The sequence below is a fragment of the Muscardinus avellanarius genome (genome assembly GCF_963383645.1).
Source record: "Muscardinus avellanarius genome assembly, chromosome: 17".
NCBI lineage: Eukaryota > Metazoa > Chordata > Mammalia > Rodentia > Gliridae > Muscardinus > Muscardinus avellanarius.
In genome coordinates this window covers 33578382-33598326 of record NC_137803.1, presented here as the reverse complement: position 1 = coordinate 33598326, position 19945 = coordinate 33578382, and the positions used below count along the sequence as shown (strand labels likewise).

General features: G+C 36.1%; 1 protein-coding gene across 1 annotated transcript in view; it reads left to right on the top strand.

The window, feature by feature from the left end:
* PIK3C3 (phosphatidylinositol 3-kinase catalytic subunit type 3) overlaps window positions 1-19945 on the top strand; it is a gene marked incomplete at its 3' end in the record, with an annotated part of 144730 nt that overhangs the window by 108427 nt on the left and 16358 nt on the right. The window contains exons 24-25 of the mRNA XM_080714697.1: window positions 11060-11205; window positions 13392-13404. Coding sequence (XP_080570823.1) covers window positions 11060-11205; window positions 13392-13404 — 159 coding nt within the window. The remainder of the gene's footprint in view (window positions 1-11059; window positions 11206-13391; window positions 13405-19945) is intronic.

Here is a 19945-nt window from a genome sequence, read left to right as displayed (position 1 = left end):
AGCAAGAGCCTGAGGGAAGGCAGTGAATGTGAAGGTTCTTGTCTGAATTAGTTTTCTTAATTTTTACTGGTTCGTTGTAATTATACAGAACAGTGAGAGTTGTAGTGATACTTCCACATATGTGCATCCTGTTCTTTGGTCTTAATCTGAATTAGTTTCTGATTTTCTAAACAGGGAGGGGACATGTAAAACTATTTATTTACCCAAAGGTAACATAAGATGATGTGAAGTATCAATATTAAACTTAAGAGATAGTGTAGCTTTATAACTTGTAGAACTATAAAGTCACTGAAGGCCAGTGGCATTCTTAGAGGTGGAGTTACTCTGGTGTTTGAAAATAAAAAGTGGGGCCGAAAGTCCTAATTTCTGAGATACTGCAAAAGTTTGTTTCATAATGTGGGATCTAGAAATGGTATTATATGAATACTACAAAAATAGAGATGCATGCCTATAATTCTAGTACTTGTGGGGCTGAGACAAGGATAGCAGGTTTGAGGATAGTCTCAGCAACATAGTGAGACTTTTAGCAACCGAGCAATACGCTGTTTTAAAATAAGAGTTAAAATAGGGCTGGGGGTGTAGCTTGGAGGTACAATGTCCCTGGGTTTAGTCTCCAGTACCACAAATACACACACACACACACACACACACACACACACACACACGTCCCAATTCACTTTGAACATTATTAGATACTGCTGTGATTCACCATGTTTGAGACTAATCTTTTTCCTAATTTTATATATCTTTAACAATCAATGAGAAAAATTTTAATGCAAATATTTTATTATTTACCAGCTTAAAAAAAAATATGTTCTTATTCATAGGATTCCTTTTCTTTTTTTTTTCTTCATTTTTTCCCAAATAACATGTTTTTCCAAATAGCATGTTAGCACATTGTTTTTTCCCCATTTATTCGTGTGTGTGTGTGTGTGTGTGTGTGTGTGTGTGTGTGTGTGTTACTGGAGAATGAACCTCAGGGCATTCTACCTCTAATATTCACTCAGCCCTTTTAATTTTTATTTTTTGAAATGGTCTTGTTGAGAGTATGTCTGAGGTGTTGAGGCTGGTGGCAAACCTGCAATCTTCCTGTATCAGCCTCCCACATACAGAGATTACAGACATCTGCTCGGCTTTTCCATTTATTGTTTTATCCAGCCAACACAATTTAATAAAATTTTCTTTATCATTTAGTGGGAAGTAGACTGCTATTTTATTTTTGGTATGCCCTATTTTTAATCATTTTATTTACTTTTTACTGATTAAAGCTCATCCATCAAGAATATAGTTTGTGGAAAAAAATTTCCCTAGCTATAATCAGTGACTGCTTCATTTCAAATGTTGTTGCTTGTTTTGTTTGAATCTGCTGTGTTTAACGTCTGTTTTGCTGTTTATTTTAAGCTCATTTATCTTTGTCATATGTTCACTCTTCCCTGACTGTAGAATATTCAGAACTCATTTATGAAAGTTCTAACAATATTTGTCAAATTGATTCAGATCATTTTTTTGGCCAATTACTCTATTTTGTTCTTTTTAGATCTTTTGTTCCATACATATATTTTGTTGTTTTTGTTTTGTTTTGTTTTGTTGTTTTTTTGTTTTGGTGGTACTGGGGTTCCTAGAAACCCTTCTACCTCGGGGCTACGCTCCCAGACCTATTTTTTTATATTTTTATTTGGAAACAGACCTGCGTGATCCTCCTGTCTCCACCTCCTAAGTGCAGGGATTACCAGGGTGCGCCACCACACCCAGCTCATTTCTTTTTATTTTAAGAAGTCAGGATAGTTTCCTTTTATAGCTATCTTTATTACACTATCCTTTTAAATTTTTTTATTGATGCATTGTAGTCGTACATCATAATGGGGTACAATATGGTAGAGGCATACATGCACACATTGCCCAACTAGCCCTTAACCAATTCCCACCCCATTCCCTCCCCCTTCCTCCTCCTCATGTTTGCCTTTCTGATTGACTTTGATATGTTTGTAATATACATTAGGGGATTTCTTTTGAATATGGAGCATTATTTTTACTTTTTAAAATAAATTTTTATTGGTATATTGTAGTCATGCATCTTAATGGGATTAAATAAAGACTTGTGGAGATATACATGCATACATCACCCAATCAGCCCCTACCCAATCCCTAACCCTACCCTCCCACTCCCTCCTTCCCATGCTTGGTTTTCTGATTAACTTTGATATGTTTGTTTTATTTTTCTTCCATATATGGTCAAGTTATTTTTGACAAGGTTCCCAAGAACATTTGGTGAAGGAAATAATAATCTTTTTACTAAATATTGTTGAAAAATAATAACTACATGAAAAAAATAAAATTGGGCCCTTACCTAAAACCATATACAAATATTAACTCAAAATAGATAAAAGATCTAAATGTAAATCTTAAGACTATAAACTTTTAGAAGAAAACCAGGTTCATACAACTTCACAACATTAAAATTGGCAGTGATTTCTTGGATATGACTCCAAAGGCACAGGCAACAAAAGAATAAACAAACTTCATAAAAAATAGAAAAATATTGTATATCCAAAGACAATGTAAACAATTAAAAGTTATTGATAGAATGGGATAAAATATTTCCAAATGCTATATCTGAAGATAATTAATATTCCAAATATAAATCCTAAAATTTAGCAACAGTAATAGCAAACAATACAATTTAGAAATAGGTAAAAGATTAAAATAGATAATGAATCTCCAAAGATTTTTATATGATCAATAAACACATGAGTATCAATCATCATTATCATAATATAACTAATCATTGAGGAAATACAAATAAAAACTATAGTGAAATACTACTTCACATTTGTTAGGATGGCTACTTAATATGAATTACCTTGTTCCAGCCATTTACCTTGAGTTTGTTACTATCTTTACTTGTAAAGTGTGTTTGTTGTAAGCAGCAGATGGATGGATTCTGGTTTTTAATTCATTTTGCCACTTTGTCTTTTTATTGGGGAATTGAGGCAATTTACATTCATTGTGATTTTTGAGAGATAACTTTTAATTCCTAACATGTTAGGATTTTATTTCTGTTTGAAATATTGTTTATTCTTCTTTGCTTAGTTGTCTGCTGGATGGAAAATCTTGTTCCTCTGGTTCTAGTGCGTATTACCTATTTCTTCTTTGTAGTTAATCTCTTTGAGTATTTTCTCTAGTGCTGGTTTTGAAGACACAAATTCTTCAGCTTCTCTTTTTCATGGAAACTTCTTATTTCTCCATCTAATTTGAAAGGTAGTTTTGCTGCGTAGGAAATTTTTGGCTGGAAGTTGTTTTCTTTCAGAGTTTGGAATATGTTACTCCAGGCCCTTTTGGCTTTCATGACTTGGTTTGGGAAGTCTGGAGTGATTCTAATTGGTTTGCCTCTGAATGTCACTTGGCCTTTTGTTTTTGTTGCCTTTAAGATACTCTGCTTGGCTTCTACATTGGTCATTTTGACAATTATGTGGCATGGGGAACCTTTTCTCTGATCCTGTCTAAAGTGAGTTCTATAAGTTTCCTGGACCTGTGCATTAGCCTCTTGCTATATGTTTGGAAAATGTTCTGCTATTATTTTTTTAAGAGATTATCGATCCCTTTGGTTTCACCTTCTTTTCCCTCCGCTATTCCGATTATTCTTGGGTTATCTCTCTTAAAATGGGCCCATATTTCTTCAATGTCAGATTCCTGCTGTCTGATTTTTTTTCTAAGTTATGAAGTATGCATTTGTTTTTGGAGTGATCATCTTCTAGGAGCGAGATTCTATGCTGGCAATATGGAGCCATTGTCACGACCTCAGCCATGAGGCTGGCATATTTCTTTTCTGGTGTTGAGCTCCTTTCTGAGTCCCCGGAAGGTGTGATGAGCTTGGCCATTGGGAGTTTTAGACATACTTTGTGCTGAAAGAACTGCTGAATTACACCTGAATGATACACAGCTACTCACTTCAGCTCCTTGTTTGCCTTTCCTCTCTGGAGCCTGTGCTGTGAGGCATGATGGCGCGGGTGCGGCTCCGCAATGCGGGCTGTTTTCTTTTCTGGTCTCTGGTTGTTCTTCTAGTTTTTTTCTCTGTCCCTTGTGTTTACATTTTTTATTTCTCTGCTGATAGTGTTTTGTGGCTATGAAAAGCGCTGATTTTGTGGCGTTAGAAATCAAGTGTTAGCAGGACTCATAAACACTGCTTTTCTTGGTTGCCATCTTCTCAGAAGTCTCTGAAGCATTTCATTTTATGAAGAAAAGAATGCTCATTAGTCATTTTTCTTTTACTTAGTAGTTTGCAGGTATTTCAGTTTCAATGAAGTAAATGTTTTACAGAAAGGCATTTTGCCATATTATTCCTCCAAAGAATAGTTCACAAAAGATTTCTTTCTGATGTTTTATAAAGAATCTGAAGTAACCAACTGCAGCATATACTAGGCATTGAAGTCATAAGAGTATCTGAAAGTTAAAAAGGGGTTTGGCAAGCTGGGCGTGGTGGTGCACTCTTGTAATTCCCGCGCTTGGGAGGCAGAGACAGGAGGATCGCGCAGGTTCGAAGCCAGCCTCAGCTACTTAGTGAGGCTCTCAGCAACTTAGTGAGACCCCGTTTCCAAATAAAATATAAAATGGGTCTTGGAGTATAGCCTAGAGGTAGAAAACCTCTGGGTTCTACCCCCAGTACCACCAAAAAAAAAAAAAAAAGGTTTTGGCTAAAATTTATATTTTCTATTGGATGAGTTTTTTTTAAGAAGTAGATTTTTATACTTCGATACAGTAATGATTATGAACATTACTTCAGAATGTTACTAACTGAAAACTTTTTACACTGGCTTCATAAATTAAAGACAGCTAGAGGAATAAAATAGTATGGTCTTTAAAAAGTATAGATTATTCAAGATATTTTGAGTGATCATAACTGTACAATGATATTTTCTTGATAATTTACTATCACTTGCCTTTTAGAAATAGGTTACTTATACATTAAATTTCTGCTGATCAGATCTGTTTATTTTTAGGGAACATGATTGTCCAAAAATATGAAATGGAGTTGATAGGTACAAATTCAAATTATTCAAATTATGTTACTGGACATTTAAGAAAGAAGAAAAAATTGTTTCATTTCATTTTGACTTGTTTAGTGAATCTCAATGCACATCTAAGAATACAAGTATATGAATAATGTATATGGAAATGATATTAAAAAATAAAATGTGAAAATTGTAGTGTTAAAGGGTTAGAGGTATGGATGCCTTGGTGGTAGAGGACTTGCCTGGCATGCATAAGACCATGAGTTCATTCCCTCTTCCCTCCCAAAATGTAGATAACCATAATGTTAGGGAAGTGTGTGTGTGTGTGTGTGTGTGTGTGTGTGTGTGTGTGTGTGTGCGCGCGTGTTCAGAGCTTACATTGTATAATTCCACTGTAGAACAGAAGCTGTAGGTTAATCTGTGAGGTTTACTTTATTAAGATTCACATATCATGAATTGTTCCTTTGGAATAAAAGATTGCTTCATTTTCATTTGCTGCATAGCAACCCACAAAGCAAATGAGAGCAGAGGAAGGTCCCTGTTTCGCTGTGATCTCCCCTAACCTCTCCCAGAGTGTGGTCTGATCATGCAGTAGAGTAACAGAAACATGCAGGTCAGAAACAGAATGAGGTGTCTTGTTTTCTACACAGTTAGATAATTCCTAATTATGGCTCCCAAAAGAACCACCACGGGAGTCAAATTGTCTCTACTGCAGAAGTGTGAAATCTGAAAACAATAGAATCAGGCACCAAGATTTGTTAGAAAAGGAGATTTAGTAGTCAGGGCTTTTGTTTCTTAAGGGTAGTTGTCTTTTAGAATGCTATGATAAATTTTCAGGAACAAATTAGAGAAATAGTTTTGATAGCTTAATAATAGTTTTAGTATTCTTCAAATATCAGAAAATATATTATCGCTTATTTTTATTTGCTAATCATTAAATCTTTACACATTTAAAAAAAATAAAAGTACTGAATATCCAGTTTAAAATCCATCCAAATTGAAGTTCATGAAGTTAATTGTAAGAAAAATCAATATGGCAGATCTCCACATTGAAAGTAGAGGAGTCATATAACTTGATTCTGAGCTTGGTAGCAAATATGACCTTTTAAGTAGACTTGGGCAACTGATAGTTCACTGATCTATGAAAAACTGGTAAACTTTATTGATATTTTACTATAATTGCTTAAGGTTGGCATTACAGCTTAGCTACAGTAGATAGCTCTTATGTGAAATTCCCATGATTTTCTTTCAAATTTATGCTGCCAGAACATGTTTTTAGTAAAACTTTTTTTTATAACTGAAGTGTCAGGTTTTACTGAAAAAGTGTTCAGTGTAATTAAAAGATATTGATTGTACAAATGATACCTGAAAATGGGAATCCAATACTCAAGAGACTTGTTCTTATTTGCTAAAACAGTCTGAGTAGTAAGCGTGTTTATCATTATTTACAGCTGCTCTAGAATCATCTAACTTGAATGATAAAGTATATTTAGTGTATGTAGGTTTTGCCAGTTATATCTTCTTGTGAGAAATGTACCCACTTTTTTTTTCTGTGAAGTTACTATATTTCTTTAATCATTATATTGTCTTTTGATTATGGCCGGAAAACCAAAACAAGAGTAAGTAGGTAATTCAGTGGGTAATATGCCTAATAATTAAACAGAATAAATAATTACCCCATCATAATCTCAGAGGTTATACTGCTTTTTAATTTTGAACTAGGGAAATTGGACTGCCTGTTGTTAAGTAAATAAAAAAATACAATAGGCTATATATAATATAATTTCCCCCAATTTAACCTCTCTTTGTCAAGTACAAAGTAATTTAAACATTTAAAATATAAATCCTGGCTATTGAGTCCTGGTTATTTGTCCTGTTTATTAAATTGTTTCCCTTGATATTTTGATATTATTCGGATATATTGCCAATATACTAAGCAATGAGAATACTAATCAAGACTGTCTTTAGAAGATTATAATTTTTTAAATGAAAATGATATTATTCTTCCTGTAATTATTAGTCATAAACTACTTTTTATTACTAGTATTTTATTCTCCCTGATTACAAAATCACTCTTAAAACTTCAGAAGCCTCTCTGTTTGCCAACTGTAAATCTGAAAAAGAAATCCAGAAAACATTTCTTCTCACAGTATTTCCACAAACAGTTAAATACTTAGGAATAAACCTAACTAAGTAGGTAAAAGACTTGTACAAGAAAAATTATAAAGCTTTGAAAAAAGAAATTGAAGAAGATCTTAGAAGATGGAAGGACTTCCCATGTTCTTGGATAGATAGAATAAATATCATCAAAATGGCCATTCTTCCAAAAGTGATCTACAGATTCAGTGTAATACCCATTAAGTTACCAAGGTCATTCTTCACAGAAATAGAAAAATCAGTCCTTAAATCCATATGCAGAAAAATGAAATTAAACCCCACTTTTTCCATCTGCACAAAATTTAATTCAGGATGGATCAAAGACCTGGAAATTAGACCAGAAACCTTACAGATACTTGAAGAGGGCATAGGACCAATACTGTAACTCTAGGCATGGGTTAAAAACTTCCTAAACTAGATCCCAAAGGCACAAGAAGTTAAAATGAGGATTAATACATGGGATTGCATTAAACTGAAGAGCTGTGCAGCAAAACGAACTATCAAGAATCTTGACAGAAAACCAACAGAATAGGAGACAGTTTTTGCCAGGTACTGCTCTGATAGAGTGCTAATATCTAGAATGTACAGAGAACTCAAGAATCTCACGACCAAAAGAACCCAAATAATGCAGTCAAAAATTGGGCAAGTGGCCGGGCATGGTGGCACACACTTAAAATCCCCGCACTTGGGAGGCAGATACAGGAGGATTGCGCAGGTTTGAAGCCAGCTGTACTGGCTTAAGAGACCCTGTTTCCAAATAAAAATATTTAAAAAATAGGTCTGGGAGTGTAGCAGCCCGGAGGTTTCCAGGAACCCCAGTACCACCAAAAATAAATAAATAAATAAATAAATAAATAAATAAATAAATAAAAATAAATTGGGCAAGTGAGCTAAATAGATACTTCACAAAAGAAGATATTAAAATGGCCAATAAATATATGAAAAATGTTCAACACCATTAGCAATCAGAGAGATGCAAATCAAAACAGATTTCATCTAACTCCAATTAGAATGACAATCATTTAAAACACAAAAACAAATACTGGCAAGGATGTAGAGAAGTGAGAACTCTAATAAATTGTTGGTGGGATCGCAAATTAGTGCAACCACTTTGGAAAAAAATTCAGAGGATCCTCAGAAGAATGGGAATGACCCTACCATATGACCCCTCAGTAACACTTCTGGAGATATATATATATATATATTTCCAAAGAATCAAAACCAAACTACCAGAGTAATGCATGTATATCTATATTTATAGCTGCACAATTCACAATTGCCAAACTATGTAACCAGCCAAGATGTCCATCTACAGATGAATGGATTTCAAACCCATGGGATATATACACAATGGAATTTTACTCAGCTGTAAAAGAGAACAGGATTATTCATTTGTAGGGAAGTAGATGGAACTGGAGAACATTATACTAAGTATAATTAGTCACAAAAAGTGAAAAGTTAGGTATTCTCCCTAATATGTGGAAGCTAGGGAGAAAATGAGACACGAGCGACTCCAGAAAAAAGAAGAGAAACCTTAAGTAGTCTTAACAGCAGTTTTGATATGACATTAGGAGTCATTGAAGTTACGGATAAGTCAAGAGAAAGTGCCATCTGAAGAGCAGAGAATGTAGTCTGAAAATATGATTAGAACCTTACAAACCTAAAGGACAGTAATATGTTCTAACATAAGCCAGTAGATAGGATACCAACTAACTGTTTATAGGAGGTTAGATTTCTTTAAAGAGAACAAAATCTATTTGTTAACAAATCCTATTTGTTAAAGGACACTTTTTTATATGCCATATAAATACTTTCTATAATTCAGATAGTTATGTAAGGATATAAGCTTTGATAAATTGGGCTAAGGTTTTATTTTGATTCCCATTCTTTGTAATTTTTTTTGTGTCCTTAAAAAAGAGTTCTTAAATTGTCATATGCATTCTCTAAATAAAAATCAAGAAAAACAGAGGATTAAACTCAAAGAGCATGGTTGTCTTTATCTGGGATCCTAAAATAATGGAAATAAGTCATTGAAGATAAATCCTTAGATATACCTTCACCAAATTGCCCTTTATTATTTACGCCTACGTCTTTTACAAACTCTTTTTCTGAGGCTGCAAAACCTTGGATGACATGGTGAGCCCCAGGCCACTGCACCGACCTGGGGCTGTAGGTTATTGGACTGTCTGTGCTTTCTTCTTTCTAGCTTTTTAGTAGTTACATCTTATACTTAAAGTGCCAAGTGTCAACTACTTTTTTTTTTCCCCCAGTACTGGGGACTGAACCCAAGGCCTTATACATTCTAGACAGGCACCTTACCATTTAACCCCTTTTTTATTTTATTTTGAGATGTGCTTCACTAAGCTTCTTAGGTTGACCTCAAACTTGGAAACTTCCTGCGTCGGCTTCCCAAGTAGCTGGGATTACAAGTGTGTTGTGTATGTTGGTCATTTATAATAGAGGAAAATATAATGGCTATGTGTAGTAATGGGAGATTTTCTGGAAGCCTGCACTCCTTATTATCAAAGGTCCCTGAGTCAGCTTCATAATTTATCTGCCCCAGTTCTGTGTCTTATAGATGGAGTTATGTTCTTCATGCAAATGAAATGTTGCATTATCGTCTTTTGCACAGTGATTAGCACAGGTAGACTTTCAGTAACATTGGCTTTTATTTTTTATGACATGATTAAGATACATACACATAAATACTTATACACAAACACAATGATTTTTCTAGTACTTAATCCTGTTGATTAATCAACTGTAATTTTAAGTATGAACTAAAAGAAGAACTCTCCTATCTTTGGAAAGTATAGATCCATTGAAATAGTCATTTGCAAGGCTCAGGGACCTGCCATAGGAAAGAGGGAATTTTAGAAGTTCTAATTTAGTTTTTATTTTGCCATTGATTGACATTGTTCCTATGACCCATGGTAGTGAGAGTAGGGGAGAATCTTAACATAAACTCACATTGCTACGTTTATTTTATGGTGGATAACAAGGATAAAGTGAAGGAATAATAAATAAGTATATCTCAATTTAAATCACATAGTAGTTCTACATCTAATGTACACATTTGAGTTAAAAGACAACTGAGGGAGAAGGGAGAGGGGAGGAAGGACACACCTCGATGGATATGCTATACATAAGAAGACTTAGCAAAGTCAGTCACTGTGCTGAGTAGGAGAAGGGGGAGATGGAGAGGGGAAAGGAATAGGGCAAAACCCGGGGGAGGGCTCAGTGAGTGCTATATGCATGTATGCCTGTCACCCTGCACTGCACCAAGATGGATGATTACATCGTACCAATAAAATAAAGATAAGAAATCAAGTGATAATATTAAGTTTGAAATTTGTGGTTTAGATTTTCTCTTTAAGTAGGGCTGGCAGTAAAGAAAAGTTTCAAAAAATGAACGCAAGCTAAGAAGTTTCTGGGAGCTTTAAAAAGATAGATCTTTACACATTAGGCATCATTTCAGACAATTTTTCCTGTTTTTGAATGCAGTAAATTTCCACATGTAAACCAACAGCATTCATAACTCTTTTCATTTTATGTTATAAATCATTTGGCATAGAAATAACTTGTGGTATATTTTAATCATACTTATATCAGTTTGATAATGTCTCTTAAAAATATGTTCCTGTTCTTTTTCATTAGAAAGACTAATAGCTGGGAGCAATGGCACATACCTGTCGTCCCAGTACTTGGGGAGCAGGTAGGAGGATTGCAGGTTGGAAGACAGCCTCAATCATTTAGCGAGATCCTGTTTCAAAATAAAAAATAAAAGTGGTGTGTGTTTGTAACTTGAAGATAGAATGCCCCTGGGTTTGATCCCCAGTGCCTCCCTCCCTCAACCTCCACAAGAAAAAGACTAACAGACTGGTATCTTGTAGGTTCAGGACAAATTCCGTCTAGACCTGTCAGATGAGGAGGCGGTGCATTACATGCAGAGTCTGATTGACGAAAGTGTCCATGCACTGTTTGCTGCAGTGGTGGAACAGATTCACAAGTTTGCCCAGGTAAGTTCTCTGAGGGCAGGGTATTTATCTCATCTCTCTATCCACTCTGGGGTCCTCAGAGAGCCGTACATTTCACCTCCCAGCTGACATCTTTTCTGTTTTATTTATTTATTTTCATCAATCCTTAATAACATCTTTCCCATAGGCTGGAGTGAACGTGTTCCATGTGTTATCAATGCTGAAACATCCACTTTTCTTAATTAATACTGAATTGTGGAGCATCCACGTAGATATTTTGTCCATTGTTCAGAGGTAACTATAAATCCTTCTTAGGAATGGTTTGGGGCTTAGCAGAGGTGTTGGCAAGTGAGACTTCAGTACTTAGTGGGGTTTGGTAAAGTCTGAAGCACTAGGAAAGGATTTTAGAACTAATGAAAGCAATCCACACCACACACTGAAAAGGTCTGTCTGTGCTTACTGCCAGCCTGGGATGATGATTCTCAGATTTAAAATCTGTTTTATTTATAAATTTTATAATAAAGGTGATAAAAATAGTTAATTTTTTAATTTTAATTTTGTCTGCTTTCCTTCTGAACTCCATACTGACTTCTTACATTCACTAAATAAGTTTCCTAATCACCCAAGCTCAGAGCCTACCTACTATAACATCTCCATCAGTCAGCATCCAGTTTGTCATCAAGCCTTATTGGCTTCTTTAATCATTTTCAAATTATCCTTTCTGTCATTTTGTGACTGCCAACATTTAAATCTAGTTTTTTTTTACTTGATGATATCATACATAATTAATGTTTTTGTAATTCTTCTCTGTTTAAGTCTGTTTTTGAGCATTCTTATCTTAATTCTAAAAATACTCATTAGATATATTTTGACAGAATAATATATTTTATCTTTTTTGTATGTGTGGTCTTGGGAATTGAACCTAGAGGCATTCTACCTCTGAGCCACACCCCTCAGCCCTATTTTATTCTCTTATTTTGAAACAGGGTTTCACTAAGTTGCAGAGGACCTAAGTTCCTGAGGCTAGCTATAAAATTGCAATCCTGTCTTAGCCTCCCAAGTACTGGAATTACAAGCATGTGCTACCATGCTTATAACTACAACAACAACAAAAATTGCTGGGTGTAGTGGCACATACTTGCATTCCCAGTACTTGGGCACTAGGGAGGCTGAGACAGGAGGATTGCTGGTTGATGGCCAACCTCAGCTACTTAGTAAGGCCCTCTGCAACTTAGTGACATCCTGTCTCAAAATAAGAAATAAAAAATAAGACTGGGAGCATAGCTCTGAGGTAGAATGCCCCTGGTTCCAATCCCTAGTAACACAAAAATAAATAAGTAAGTATAAATATATACAGTGTTTCTCCATTGCCTAATAGTGAAGTCCAGTTTAGGCAACTCATGAGCTTCCAGAGTGCTGCTGTGCCCGAAATTACATCCCACGCTCTTCCCAATACTCTTTTTCTCTGAATAATTTTACTCACTTTCATCTCAATCACCACTCTTGCCACTGCCATTTCTTTAGCTGAAAGTGACAATCATCTTAATAATATTCTTTTATAAACTTTTGCATGCCAAAATCCAACACACCCTTCAAGAGCCATTCTTAATGTTATTCTGATTCAGTTTTCCCTGAACTTTCTACTTTATACCTTAAGAGTCACACTTATATTTTGCTATTTATTATAGATATTTCTACTGACTTATAATTCCTATAGTTCAAACTTGTTGAAGGCCCATCTTTGTGAGTAACACAGTAGTACAATGCTTTGTGCACTTAAAAAATACCTAATGAACATAAAGGAAATCCTTCCTGTAAATGTTAGATACTATTCTTTCAAAGCTGAAAAAACAAAATCTATATTTTCCCTGAACACCAGTCCGGACTATATTTTTTATTATAAGTGTTGTTCCATTGTTTTGTGGACCATCAGTTCAAACCAACCACTTGTCAAATATAAACCTGAACTCAGTAAGTCAGTTCTGGATCTCATATGACAGAGGGTTTTGGGTGGTGGAAGCCCGAGTACTATAAAGTACTTGCCCACTACTATATGACTAACAGGAGTAAATATAAAATGTGAGCCCAGATATTATGACTCACACCCAGGATTTTTTAAGCCAGTTCTCAGTATCTTGCTCCCCACATTATATTATGTTATGCATCAAAGAAACTTTCACTAGCTGTAGCCCTTATAATCCTGACAATTTCTCTATTTTTGTATATACTCTTCATTTTTTTTTTACAGCTTAGAAGCTGAGGTCAGTAAGTTTTAACCTTTGTGCCTTTGCATTTCCTTAGCATGAGGTTTTCTCTTCACAGTTGTTTGTTCCTATTTTATCTTGCTTCATCTTGCCACAGTGGTACACATTTTCCTTCTTTGTGTATTTTTATATCCCATACTTGTGTATTCTAGTTTTTCCCCTTTATTATTCTGGTCAATTACAATATATATAAGCCAAGCGTGGTGGTGCACTCTTGTAATCCCAGCATTCAGGAGGCTGAGACAGGAGGATAGTGGTTTGAGGACAGCCTCGGCTACTTAGTGAGGCCCTTTGCAACTCAGTGAGACCCTGTTTCAAAATAAAGAAAAAATAGGGCTAGGGGGTCTTAGAGGGAAATTGCCCCTGAGTTCCATCCCCAGTACTGCAAAAAAAAAAATTGCAATATATAATAGAACTAAAACTTTATATTTGAAATTATTGATGCTGCCTAACATTTCATTTCAGATATTTATAGCTACATGGTGAGCTTTAAATTTATTACTTTTTAAAAAAATAATGATTTATTTAATTTATTTATTTACTTTTGTACTGGGAATTGAACCCAGGGGCATTCTACCTTCAAGCTACACCCCCAGCCTATTTTTTATTCTTTATTTTGAAACAGCTTCACTAAGTTGCAGAAAGCCTCACTAAGATCTCAGGTTACTGAGGTGGGCCAGGAACCTGAGATCTGCCTGTCTTAGCCTCCCAATAACTAGGATTACAAGCATGCACCACCATGCTTGGCATGAATTATTATTTCTTAATTCAACCAGACTCCAGCTACTCAGTTCCTTGGTGTCCTGTGATGGGAGCTGGAATTAGTCATCCAGCTATTTTCATCTGATGATTGAGTTTGTCTGCAAGGTCCAACCAAACTTCAGTCACATCTCTGGCAACCTGGTGCTCCTTCATGTTGCCAGTGTCTCCACTTCTCTCACCTTTTAGTGGTCTAGCCTGAGCTCCTGCTTTACAGCATGGTGACTGGCATCCCCAGGAACATATGAATACAGAAGTGGCAGTCATCTTTTAAAAAAGTCTCAAAAATACTCCAGATTTACAGGGAGAAGAAATAGATTCTTTCTCTCCATGGAGGCAAGGGTCCTGGAAAGGAATTAAGTGGAACATCCTTGAAAATCTAATTGTTAAACACTTAATATGATCTGGCCTAAAGTTTATTTTTTAATTTCTATTGTTAATGTATATAAGATGTTTATCACTGGATCTAAAAATAAAAAAAAATATTTTTAATTCTCTGTACTAATGATAGAGGAAAGGAATAACCTAGGTTTTTTTTTAAAAAAAAAAAAAAAAAGGAACCAGGTTATTATTTGGAAGAAGTAGTAATAAATGGGCCCTGGTTTGCTCTGAGTCTCAGTTTCCAAAATTATGAAATGGTTGATATCAAGGTAAAAACTACCGTCTGTTTTTTACTTAAATGTCAGAGATGCACAAATGTTAATTTCTGTATGTAAAGCTAATATTGACTACCACAAGGGTTGGTGAATGAAATTTGCATGCTCTGTCCCAGTTGTGGCTGGGAAAGTTCTCAAGAACTCTTTTAAGTTGTTAACATGTAACTTTTTTGTTGGGGATGGAACCTTTCTACCTCAGGGCTACACTTGCAGACCTACTTTATATTTTCTTTTTGGAAACAAGGTCTCTTAAGCCAGAGAGGCTGGCTTCCAACCTGCACAATCCTCCTGTCTTTGCCTCCCAAGCACGGGGATTACAAGCATGTGCCACCATATCCTGTATTTATTCCTTATTTTGAAACAGGATCTCACTAAGTTGCAGAGGGCCTCACTAAGAAGCTGAGGTTGGCTGCAAACCTTCAATTCTCCTGTCTCAGCCTCCCAAGTACTGGGCTTATAAGCATGAGCCACCATATCCAGCTGGACTAGTATAGATTTTTTTATAAGAAGATAACGTAGAAAATCAAAGTTATGGAAACCTGAAAGTAAGGTTTAGGAGCAAGTATCTGAAAAATTCCAGCAATTAAAGGATGAATATTATCATCTTAGACTTGTAAAGTGGAACTTTAGCGCAGCATGAATATATAGGTGAACTTTTTAAGATCATATCTCAGCTTTCTCTTTATAATGAAGGACACAGTACAAAAGACAGCAAGAATTTCACTATTTACTTGAACTTTTCACTTCATTTAATCTTCATTATAACTATATAATTGTGTTTTAGTCATATCCCTATTTTATAAATGAGAAAATTATACTATGTACAAAGTAGTTTCTTATTATATTCAGGTCTTCTTTACTAGAATCACATATTCATTATTTTAAGAGACAAACTCTAAAATTCTCATCCTATTTTTTTTTTGTTTTGGTTTTCTTTACATATGTAATCTATGCAAATAAAAGAGTACTAAGGTAAGAGTAACCTAAGACTGGGCATGAAGACATACAATCGTAATCCTAGTACTTGGGAGACTGAGACAGGAGGATTGCAGGTTCACAGCCAGCTTCAGCAATTTAGCAAGGGCCTCTATAACTTAGTGGGAACCTGTTTCAAAAAATAAAAATAGTGCTGGGGGTGCAGCTGGGAGGTAGAATGCCTCTGGGTTCAATCCCCAGAAACAAAAATAAAGAAATAAATAATAAGAACAGTAACCTAAGTTTAATGTCATTGGAACTTACATAGCCATAAGAGTGGCTATGGAATTCTAAATTGAGTTTTTATCTTCATGTAAATTATTTTAAATTGCAAAATAATAGCAACATGACTCTTATCTAATCTCCAGAGAAATTCTTTTTCTCTTTGAAACTCACATTTTGACATATATAATACATATTAATACTAATAAATGACATAAATCAATGCACACTCAAATTCTGATGGGCAACATCTGATTTTTGTCACTCAGAGTGCTTATCATGATATAAGATTGCGAATTGACTTCTGATAATTTCATTACATTCCAATTAATTATTATAGATTGGAAATTCAAGTTTTAAAGAAGATGGGTAGAGCGATAAATGTTAGCAAAAGTTTTAGTAATAATAGCATATAAGGAAGTATATTTTAAAAAAAGAATAAAAATTGCCAGATGGTACTATTATATGAAATGCTCAAAAGGCTTATTTTCTTTCATCATGCAATTCCTTAGAAAGGGTAGAGATTAAATACCATAATATTTGTTGCTTAGCAACGCCCATCTATTAGTAGTATAAATTTTACACTGGAAACACTTATATTTGGGTCATTGTCTTTGAAATCCCATCATCAGAACTCTTTTCTCTGCAGAATTCATCTGTAAAGGGCTTTGTAGTCTTATCTGCACAGGAAAGGTAGATAGTTTTTGTCACAGCTGTAAAACTAGACCTTTCAGTGATAGTATCTCGCACTGTAGCATTTCCTCTGTTTCTACTTTTCCCTGTCTCTCTGCACTGCTTCATAATAAGTCTGCAGAATGGGGTGTGGTTTCATTCATATTAATACATATTAAGTCTAATTGAATTTATATATATTAGAGCAAGAGATACATGTGTTTGCAAACTGTCTAAAACAGAACATCAAATTCAGAAAGTTTACCTAGTCTTGATCATATTTTGGGGGTAATTGTTACAGTTTTTCCCTGTTTGATATGATATTGGCTGTGCACTTATTGCAGATTGCCTTTATGATGTCGAGGTGTGTTCCTTTTAGTCTAGTTCTCTGCAGTGCTTTTTGCATAAATGGGTGTTGGATTTTGTCAAATGCTTTTTTGGCATTTATTGAAATTTATCAAATGATTCTTTGGTTCTGTTTATGTGATGAATTACATGGATTGTTTTTCTTATATTTGAACCAGCCCTGCATCCCTTGGATGAACCATACTTGGTCATGGTGTATGATTTTCTTGATGTGGTTTTTGAATGTGTGTTTGTAATATTTTGTTTAGCAGTTTTGTGTGTAAGTACATCAGTGATGTAGGCCTATAGTTTTCCTGAGATTCCTTTATTTGGTTTTGGTATTAATGTGATATTGGCTCCGTAGAACATATTTAGGAGAGTCCTGCTTTTTTGTATTTCATAGACTAGATTGTGGAGTATTGAGATTAGCTCTTCTATAAAGGTTTTACAAAATTCACTTGGGAAACCATCTGGTCCTGGGCTTTTCTTTGACAGTAGGCTTTTTATTGCTGCCTCAATCTCTTTAATTGCTATTGGTCAGTTTAATTTTATCTTTTTGACTCAGTTTAGGAAGGTTGTATTTATTTAGAAATTTGTCAACTTCTTCTAGATTTTCCATTGTGTTGGAGTATAATTTTTCAAAGTAGTTTCTGATAATCCTTTGGATTTCCATGCTGTCAGTAGTAATATCTCTTTTTTTCATCCCTTATTCTTTTAAATTGGAATGATTCTTTAGGTTGGTTAGTGGTTCATCTTGTTTAATTTTTTCAAGAAACCAGCTTTTGGTTTGGTTGACTTTCTACAATTTTTTATTCTCTACTTTATTGATTTTTGCTCTGATTTTAATAATTTCCTGTCTTCTTTTGTCTTTGGGGTTAGACTGTTTCTGTTTTTCAAGGGCTTTGAGATGTGTCATTAGGTTATTTATTTGGTGATTTTTTTTTTTTTTTGTCTTCTCATGTGGGCACTCAGTGCTATGAATTTTTCTCTTAATACTGTCTTCAAGGTGTTTGATATGTTGTGTCTCTATTTTCATTTGTTTTTAGGAATGTTTTAACTTTACCCCTTACTTCTTCTCTGACCTATTCCTCATTCACCAGTGTGGTGTATGCCTCTACAGTCTTGTACCATTAAGATATATGACTACAATACATAAATAAATAGCATCACCAGTATATCATACGAATCTATTTTGATTCATCTTGTGTACCACATCTGTTCCTAATTTATTTGGATTACCTTGGGAGTAATAATAAAAAGAGCCTGAGGAGGCAAGATGGCGGCGGCTGCGGTCACAAAGGCGGTCGTAGCTGCCGATTAGAACATGCATTCCTCGGAGAAGCCCTGGACAACACAGTTTGGACTAAAATCTGATTGGGACAACTTAAGGAGACATTTTCAGCCATGACTTCAGATCGAGAATCCAGGAGAGAGAGTAGATAGTGGCATAATTAGAAGCAAGACGACAAGGAGGCACCTGCCACGCAAGAAAAGTGATTTTGGGGAAGAACATCTCAGAAGAGATTAAAGAAAAGACTGCTTCAGCCATGCATCCAGGGAACTCTTAAGGTCATATCTTGTAAGAAAAGCAACCTAGGCATGGTGGAGGGAGCTGAGCAATACTGGGTGGGAAGCCAAGCCTGCGAACCCAGAGGCCTGGCGCCAGACGGGAGGCTGAACCTGCATCCTGGGAAGCCTGGCGCCCGGCAGGAGGCTGAGCTGCACGTCCTAAGGAACTCAGTGCCACTGTGCCGGGGCCCGTGGTGTGCTCGGAACACCAGATCTGCTCTGCACAGTGAGGCTGTGGGCCTCTGCTCCTGGAAGGGAGATAAAATTCATTGCTGCTGAGTGCTAGATCCCACAACCTCTTCAAACCACACATACTATCTTCGTTAAAAAAAAAAAAGAAGAAGAAGGAAAAATTATTGGAGAGGGGTCAAGATGGCCGCGGGAACTTGGGACAACATGCTGTGTGAAGAGGGTGCTCTAAAGAGAACCAAGATGGCTGTGGCAGTGGAAGTGGTGGTCAGCATTTGGTAGAGGCAGAGATTCAATCCATTCCACCTCATAATTTTAAAGAAATGTCCTCAAAGGTATACCGCTACTGCTGCACATGCTCGGGAATTCTGAAAAACAATCCGTGTGGGAAAGGTGTTCGGGAGAGAACTGAGATGGCAGTGGGAGCAGCGCGGTGGTGGTGACCAGAATTTGGAGGGGCAGACAGATCCAGTCCACCGTGAAATTTTGAGGAAATCTCCCCAAAAGTAGACTGCTCCTCCCAAACATGATCGGGAATTCTGAACAACATGCTGAGTGTTTAAAGGGTTTGGGGGGGTTTCAGAGGGAGCCCCTCATGGCCAGGATGGGCCGCCACACTACGGGTTCTGGGAGTCATCAAGCCCTCATGGCCACCGCACTCCTCTGTGCAGAGTGGGAGGCCAGGGTACATGTGGAGCAGCAGAACCTGCTCTCTGGATTGAAGCTGTGGACCTCAGCCTTTGGAGGGAGGACAAAATTCATTGCCACTGGGTATTTGGGCGTCCCAGCTTTTGCAAAAGACATGTACTGCTCTCTCATATTAAAACAAAATTAAACACTGGGCATGGTGGCACAGGCTTGTAATCCCCGCACTTGGGAGGTGGAGACAAGAGGATCGCGCAGGTTCAAGCCTTGCTGGCTTGAGAGACCCTGTTTCCAAACAAAAAAAGTGGGTCTCCAGGAGTAGAGCCCAGAGGTGTAAGGGTTTCCAGGAACCCCAGTACCCCTCCCCCCCAAAAAAAAGGAAGAAAAATGAGAACATCTGTAGATGACCTGCTCTTAGTGGCAGAGAACAGAGCCTGATGCACAGCAAGACAGCAAGGCCAGTGCCTACACCTCTGAAGCCAGGATAGAAGCCTGCCGGATGGCGA